At 37.9% G+C, this 8,705-nt stretch overlaps 1 protein-coding gene across 1 annotated transcript; it reads left to right on the forward strand.

The window, feature by feature from the left end:
* The first annotated feature begins 7,283 nt into the window (after window positions 1-7,283).
* Window positions 7,284-7,812, forward strand: LOC308492876 (large ribosomal subunit protein eL24). Its single transcript, XM_081038337.1, has one exon. It carries the CDS (start codon window positions 7,300-7,302, stop codon window positions 7,771-7,773), a length of 474 nt encoding a protein of 157 aa, XP_080894463.1. The 5' UTR covers window positions 7,284-7,299; the 3' UTR covers window positions 7,774-7,812.
* Window positions 7,813-8,705: the final 893 nt, after the last annotated feature.

Genomic DNA, 8,705 nt, shown 5'->3' on the forward strand with positions numbered 1-8,705 from the left:
ATATTAAATTTGTTAGTAAAAATGTCCCTACGAAGAAAAGCTCAAGCCCAGAGCTTTTCAATGGTAGATTTTACCAAATATCTAAAGAAACAATTCTACACAAACGCTTCCAGCAAATAGAGGAGGAGGGAACACTTTCCAACTCATTCTATGAGTCTAGTATTACACTAATTAAAAAGCCCCAAAAAGACATGTTAAGAAAATGAATCATATCCCTAATTAATACAAACACAAAAATCTTTAACAACCTTTAAAAAAGATTATACACCATGACCAGGTGTGGTATACTCCAAGAACGCAAGGTTGATTTAACATTCAAAAATCAATTTATGTAATACACCATACTAATAGAATAAAAGACAAACCCACATTATCATCTTAGTAGAAACAGAAAAAGCATTTGACAATAGCCAAAAACCATTCATGACAAAAATACTCAACAAAATATTAGGAATAGAAGGGAACTTCCTCAACCTTATAAAACAGGCATCTACAAAGATGCCTGTTTTAATGTAGCCAACATTATTCTTAATGATTCTTAATGACGAAAGACTGCTTTTCCTCTAATAACACAAGTAAGGCAAGAATGTCTGCTCTCTCCACCCCTATTCTCCACCCTGGAAAAATGCAAAAAGGCCAGAAAAATAAAGGCATATAGGTTGAAAGGAAGAAGTTAATTTTTATCCTCAGATGAAATAATCTAGGGTACATGATAATATGTGGAGAAGTTCTAACAAGTCAACAAAAAATTTACTAGAATTAGTGAGCTTAGCATGTTTGCAGAATACAAGATAAAAATCAGTTGTATGTCTATATATCAGCAACAAACAATCCAAAACTGAAATAATTCGTTTCACAATACTATCAAAATGAATACAATGTTTAGAAACAAATTTAATAAAAGACAAGTACACTAAAAATTAGAAAGCATTGCTAAGATAAAGAAGAGCTAAGTAAGTGGGAAGACATTCCATGTTCATGGATTGGAAGTCTCAATATTTACAGCTGGCTATTAGATCCCAAATGATCCATAGTTTCAATGCAATCCACCTCTAAATCCTAGCAAGCATTCTAACAGAAATTGACAAGCTGTTCCCCAAAATGTACATGGAATGCAAAGGTCCTGAAATAGCCAAAACAATTTTGAAAAGTAAGAACAGTGAAAGGAGAACTGACTCAGGGTGGTGAACACACAATGTGATATGTAGATAATCTATCACAGAATTGTACACTTAACACCTATGTGATTTTACTAATCATTGTCACCCCAATAAATTTTAATAAAAACATAATAAAAGTATGGCTTTCACTCTGAAAAAAAAAGAACAGTGTAGGATTTTGTGTACTTGATTTTAAAACTTATTATAAAGGTACAGTTTGGCTAATTTTAGTGTAAGGCTATGCCAATGAAGCAGAATTGAGAGTCAGAATTAAAAACTAAATCCTTATATTTATTGCCATGTCATTTTCAACAAAGGTGCCCAGGCAATTTAATGGGGGAAAGAATAGTCTTTTCAACAACAAATAGTCCTGAGGGAAAAGAAAAAAAATACCCTTAACCCACAACACACAAAAATCAACTTGAAATAGATCATAGACCTAAGTATAAGAGCTGAAACGTCTGGAAGAACATGTTGAAGAAAATTTTTGTGACCTTGGATGAAGCAAGGATTTCTTAGACATGATACCCAAACCATGACCTATAACAGAACAAATTAATCAAATAGACATCATCAAAACAAAACTCTTGCTCTTCATTAAGATAGCATTAAGAAAATTAAATCAAAACACAAAACTGGGAAAAATATTAGCACATCACATATTTGATAAAGGGCCTGCATCCAGAATATATAAAGAACTTCTATAATTCAGTAATAAGACAAACAATACAATTAAATAATAGGCAATAGATTTGGAATTCAAATAGATTTGGATTCAGATGCCACCAAAGACGATATATGAATGGCTAATAAGCCCATGAAGAGATGCCCAACACTTGAGGGACTTGCAAATTAAAACTACAACAAGGCTACTACTAAACCCCTATCAGAATGCTATCATTAAAAATAAAAATACCAAGTGTTGGTGAGGATGTGGATAAACTACCTCATACATTGCCAGTGGGAATGTAAAATGGTACAGCCACTTTGGAAAACATTTAGGCAGTTTCTTAAAAAGTTAGGTGTAAACTTAACTATACAATGGACAATTCTATTCCTAGATACCTAGCCATGATAAATGTAAACACATATCCACACAGAGATTTTTTTTTAATGAATGTTCACAGCAGCATAATTCACAATAGACAAAAACTGGCAACAATCCAAACGTCGATCAAATGGTGAATAGACAAACAAAATGTAATACAGTCATGTATTACTTAGCAAAGAATGAACTATTGATAAAGGCTACAACATGGATTAGCTCAAAATCTCAAAAATATTATGCTAAGTGGAAAAACATAGACACAGTAGATCACATATTAATGATTCCATTTATATGAAATGTTGAGAAAAGGCGAATGTAGAGACTGAAAGCAGATTAGTAGAAGGGAAGATTTACTGCAAGTAGACATGAGGGAACTTTCTAGGAGGATGGATATATTCTAAAATTAGACAGGTGACAGATATTTGCATAAATCAATAAATTAACTAAAATATAATTGAACTGTATACTTACAAACAAATGCCCAAGCTCCTGGGTATTCAATTCTTGTCCTGAACCTGCCAACTTGAGGCTCACCCTACCTCTGGCTTTCTGTCAAATACAGTTCAGATAATTAAGATAAATAATTAAATAGGTGTATCTGAGATATATAAAACTCTACGTCTGAAAACCAAGCATACATCTTGTTTTCAAGTGCCCATGACAATTTTCTAAAATTGACCACATACTAGGCCACAAAGAAAACATCAATCCCAAGTAAAAATAGCAATCTCGCAGCTTCCAATTATTGTACAATAAAGCTAGCTACTAATATAGATCAACAATAAAGAATAAAGTTCATAGCAGCATTATTCACATTAGCTAAAAGGTAGAAATAACCCATATGACAATCAACTGATGAATAGATAAAATGTGGTACATCCATACAATAGATACAAAGTAAATTGGTGGTTTCAGTAACTGGAGACTGTAAATGAAAAGAGACTGTTAATGGGTACAGGGCTTCTTTGGGGAATGTTCTGGAATTAGATAGTGGTGATGGTTGCACAATTTTATGAATATACTAAAAATCACTGTGTCACACTTTTTTTATTTTTTATGTACACACACACACACACACACACACACAGATTGGTTGATTGATTTTAAGGAATCGGCTCACACAATTGTGGAGGCTGTCAAGTCCAAAATCTGCAGGATGGGCCAGCAGGTTAGAGACCCAGGGAAGAGCCAATGCTACAGTTCAAGTCCAAAGCCCTTCTGCTGGCAGAATTCCTTCTCGCTCAGGGGAGGTCAGACTTTGTTCTAATAAGGCATTCAACAGATTGGAGGAGAGCACTCACATTATGGAGATTAATCTGATTTGTTCAAAGTCCACTGACTCAACGATTAATCTCATCCAAAAATATCCTCACAGAAACATCCAGAATAATGTTTGACCAAATACCTGGGCATAGTGACCCAGAATAATTGACACATGCAATTGATCATCACAAATCCACTCTTCATCAGCTTGACACCTATGCCCATCTCCTTAAATCATACTTAACCTCCAAATAAAGAAATAACAAGGTCACACTTCTACCTAACGTGGTACAACCATCCTGTGTACAACTGAAAACCCACTAACTTTTCCCCAGAAGAGGATGCAAACTCCTTGGATAATGTTTACTCTTCTCCTGGATATCCGTAACTTAAATACTGTGATGTAAAGTCTAAAGTCACCAGTGCTTACATACTATGATATAAAGTCAATACATACATCTTACGTTACATGACACATACACACATAATCGCGTTCATAACAAAATAAGAAAGACTCATTTCTGTAATTGGTTACGTGTTCTCAGCTAGTATTTATAACTACCTTCTTCCACTATCCTTCCACATGCCCTTTGAGGCTCTCAGCAAGCATGTCAGTGGGCTACGGTTCTTTACCTGCTGGGATGACTCAAATCTTTATTCCTGCAGGGTCTGGGCCATTAGTAGTCCTGCTAGGATTGGGCTGCTATAGTTTTCCATAGACCTTACTCACGGGCATAGTAATACTAACAGGTGCCTTAGGAGATCTTTTGTATTCCAGACATTGTCTTCTTACCTTCACTGTGGAATAGCAGTCCAATTTCCCCTTAATGGAATCAACCACCCTAGTCAGCTAACTCCCTTCTTTGCCCATTAATTTCAAGACATGAGGAGCCCAAAGTGGGAATCACACACTTGAAAAGGATGGTTTGTATAAATGGGAATCATATCTCAATATAAAAAGTGACATACTTCTGCCATATTTTTTGGTCAGATCCAATGTGGGAAGGGACACAAGAGCATGAATACCAGGGGGCAGGGAGCATTTGGGGACTCTCTTGGAGGTTGGTTACCACATGGATCTTCAAAAACTGTGTGTCCTATCACACTCTACGTCTTCTCCCATGTCAAATACCTTCATGTGGCTGTAACAGCCAATCCATGGACACTAACATCTGAGCACTTACGCCTTTCACCGGCCAGTCCAGGCTACTTTTCACAGCTCCCAAATGATGTCCTGCTTGAACAAGGTGATGTGATTCAGAAATGATTTTTTAACATACTGTTATTTCTTACTGAGCGCTCCACTTTCAAGTATAACAATTTCCACTTTTAAGAGTCTCAGCTATATTAAACATGGATACATTCTCTCTAATCCCAATAGAAATCCTGGAAGACAGGGCTGCATATTATTGATGAGGAAACTAAGGCTTGGAAAGGTTACCTAATTTGCCCATAGTTTCATGGGCTAATTTGCCCATGGATTCATGGCTAGTAGGTGGTCGAGCAAGGATTCTAAACCACGTAACCACCACCAGCACAACAGTTAACACTTATCGAACATTCACTGTATCAGGCATCATTCCATAGCTTTCCATGGATTCTCTCATTTAATTATCACAACGTGATGAGGTAAGTACTACTATTAATATTCTACAGATCAGACACTGAGGCTCAGAGAGGTTAATATCCATTAAATCTTTGTTCCAGGAAGGGTTTGAATAGGTTTGTTGTTGTTTTGTCCTGCTTGGAGTTCATTGAGTTTCCTTAAACCTATGGGTTTGTATTTTTTTCATCAGTTTTCAAAACTTTCCAACCATTCAAATACTCTTTTTCACCACCACCATCCCCCCATCCTAGGACTCATGTGTTACACTCCTCAGTATTTTCCTACAGGCCAGTAAGGCTATGTTTATTCTTTTTGCTTCATTTAGAATGTTTTTATTTCTTTATTTTCAAGTCTGTAATCTGCTGAAGTATCTAATCTGCTATAAATCTCATTCCGTGAATTATCCATTTTAGATTTTTTTTACTTTTTCAGTTCTAGAAATTCCACCTGGTTCTTTTTTTATAGAAGATCTAAATTCTCTATCCACGTGGCTAAAACTAACCTATCCTTCTTTTGGAGAAAGGAACTGACTCCAGTTTTCCGTGTGGATCTTTCACAGAAAGTCTGAGTGAATTTCTCTAGATTCTGTCCCCACATCCTTCTCTACACCTTTTGAAGTTTCTGTCTAGTTATTTCCCTCGTTTAACTTTCACCATAATGGGAGCTCGTAAACAAAACCTGAGATCTAACTCCACCAAAATGGTTTCCTCACAAACCACCTTGTCTCAAGAAAGGTTTTTAGTTGCCAAAGGGGGGTGCTGTGGTTCAACTTAACTTATTTGTTGCCGAGTTTGCACTTGGGCTTTCTTTCTCCTGTGTCCTCTGAGGGATGAGCTGCAGTATAAATTTAGGAGCATCTTTTGTAGAAATTGACAACGTCCTCATCAACACAAACACAAAAACATGATTTTTCTGGGAGATAAAGTAAACAGCTGAGGTTTCTGCATAATTAGAATGAGAGAGGGTTCTCAAGAAGCGTCCAACGAGCAAAGAATGACAGGCAGAAACCGATTTACACGAACAAAGTTAATAAAAACTAAGCATCAGGACCACCCACTCACACAGCTCTTTCCAGGAAGAAGTCCAGCACTGTGTTCAAATGGTCGTATGTTTCTGTAAAATTGGCAAAAGGCTTTATTTTAACCACAGTCAACTTTTCCTCGGTCATCTGCCTTTTCAGATCCAGTTCTACTGGGTGGCCTTAGCATTACTTGGATCTGGCTAACACAGTGGAGGGGGGCGGTACATTTAGTTTGGGGCTAATAGAACATCTTTATGTAATTTGCAGTCACTTCTATAGAGTTATTACTAGGCATTCTGGTACTGGAATGGCTCCAAGAACACTCTCACCCATGGAGCCAACTCAGCCAACGTGACATAAAGGTATGGGCCAGTGGTCCTATTGCAACAGCAATGGGTGCTCAACTTATGTCAGCCGTGGTGGAAGAACAATGTTTGGAATATAGGGAACCAGAAGCTACTCCACAGGGAATTCTTGCAACTGTTAGGCACCTAAAACGACAAGCACTGGATTTGGTTCTCACAGATGCCACAGTCACAACAGAAGACTGTTCTCACAGTCACAATAGAAGACTCTTATCAGAACTATATTTGGTAACACAGCATATCTACCTGTAAATACACCATACATTTCTATGGGAATCACATAAAAGAGTATTTCCAGGGCGTGAACCTACAACCACAAACAGTAAGTTCTGTGGATGAAGTTGCACTTTTCACTCATTCTTAAAAGCAATAATAAACATATATACATATATATGTATATAAATATATATATGACTATATATAACCACATTATAACAGTGAAAAATCTTTCTTCTATCAAAAATGATATTACAAAATCATTGTCATAGAAACAGGCAAGCAAAGAGTATGCAGCCAAAATTTGAACAGGAAAATATCATAAAGGTTTGTCAGGCAATAAATTAAAATATTGGATTAGATTTGTAATGTTTGTGGTATTTGGCAGCTTTCTACAATTTTTCCATTTTCTCTATTTTATCATGTAAAAAATCTTCTCATTCCTGCCTAATTTCATATTTGTAAATTTGTGTTGCTTTGCTCCAAAATGACATACATTTCAGGCCCCTCAAAACCTGGACAGGCTTCTGATTAGAGATGCTCTCTGTGATAACTAGAGCAGAAGGATGGCAGAAATAAAACGTATTTGAAACTTCGGCTTTTTTCCGGCAGCCGCAGCCATGAAGGTCGAGCTGTGCAGTTTCAGTGGGTACAAGATCTACCCCGGACACGGGAGGCGCTACGCCAGGACCGACGGGAAGGTTTTCCAATTTCTTAATGCAAAATGTGAGTCGGCATTCCTTTCCAAGAGGAATCCTCGACAGATAAACTGGACTGTTCTCTACAGAAGAAAGCACAAAAAAGGGCAGTCGGAAGAAATTCAAAAGAAAAGAACCCGTCGAGCAGTCAAATTCCAGAGGGCCATCACTGGTGCGTCTCTTGCAGATATAATGGCCAAGAGGAATCAGAAACCTGAAGTTAGGAAGGCTCAACGAGAACAAGCTATCAGGGCTGCCAAGGAAGCAAAAAAGGCTAAGCAAGCATCTAAAAAGACAGCAATGGCTGCTGCTAAGGCTCCCACAAAGGCAGCACCTAAGCAAAAGATCGTGAAGCCTGTGAAGGTTTCTGCTCCCCGAGTTGGTGGAAAACGCTAAGTTGGCAGATGAAAATGTTAAATAAAGATCTGACTCTTAAAAAAAAAAAAAAAAGAAACTTCGGCTTACTTAATAATCAACGATCTCATTTCTGCATTTAAATTTCAGTTCTCCGAATTTACTTTTTCACTCAGTTGTACTGAGGGATAGTTAATATAGAGTAATATGCAGTGATATTAGTTACACATTTCAGTGACTTCTGACAAATGTATGTATGAGGTAATAGAAAACACATAGATTGGTCTCTGCCGCCGGTTCCTGGCACAGAGCTCCCGAAACCTTTGTAATTTCCTAAGTGATAAGAGCATCTTTTGTTCAACTAAGGTGACTGTGAGTAGGCTCTTTGATGGCTCCTGGATGAGGACGGGTCACCAGCAAGACCAAGCCAGAATTAGAAGCATAGAATATTCAGTCCCAACCCCCATCCTCCAGAGAGGGGACAGGGGCTGGAAATGAGGTAAATAATTGATTATGTCCACATGAGGAAGCCTCCATAAAAATCCCAATAGGATGGGATTTGGAGAACTTCCAGATTGGTGAACACTTCTACACCAAGGGTGATGGCCCCAACTTCATGGTGACAGAAGCTCCTGCACTGGGGACCCTCCTAGATCGCGCCCTGTGTGTCTCTTCACCTGGCTGTTCACCTGTATCCTTTACCATATCCTTTAATAAACCGTAAACATAAGTGTTCCTTGAGTTCTGTGAGCTGCTCAGGCACATTAATCAAGCCTGAGGACGGGGTGGGGAGAACCTCCGATTTGTAACCAGGTCAGACGGAAGTGTGCATGACCTGCGGACTTACTACTTGTGACTGGCACCTAAAATGCAGTGGGAGCCTTCTTGTGGAACCGAGTCCTAAACCGGTGGGATCTGCTGGTGTCAGAATTAAGTTAAATCGTAGCTGGTGTTGCAGAGAACTGCTTGGTGTG

This window comes from Rhinolophus hipposideros, assembly GCF_964194185.1.
Source record: "Rhinolophus hipposideros genome assembly, chromosome: 25".
Taxonomy (NCBI): domain Eukaryota; kingdom Metazoa; phylum Chordata; class Mammalia; order Chiroptera; family Rhinolophidae; genus Rhinolophus; species Rhinolophus hipposideros.

Excerpts from the sequence above, each read along its gene's own strand:
- LOC308492876 (XM_081038337.1), top strand. The coding sequence starts at position 7,300 with ATGAAGGTCGAGCTGTGCAGTTTCAGTGGGTACAAGATCTACCCCGGA.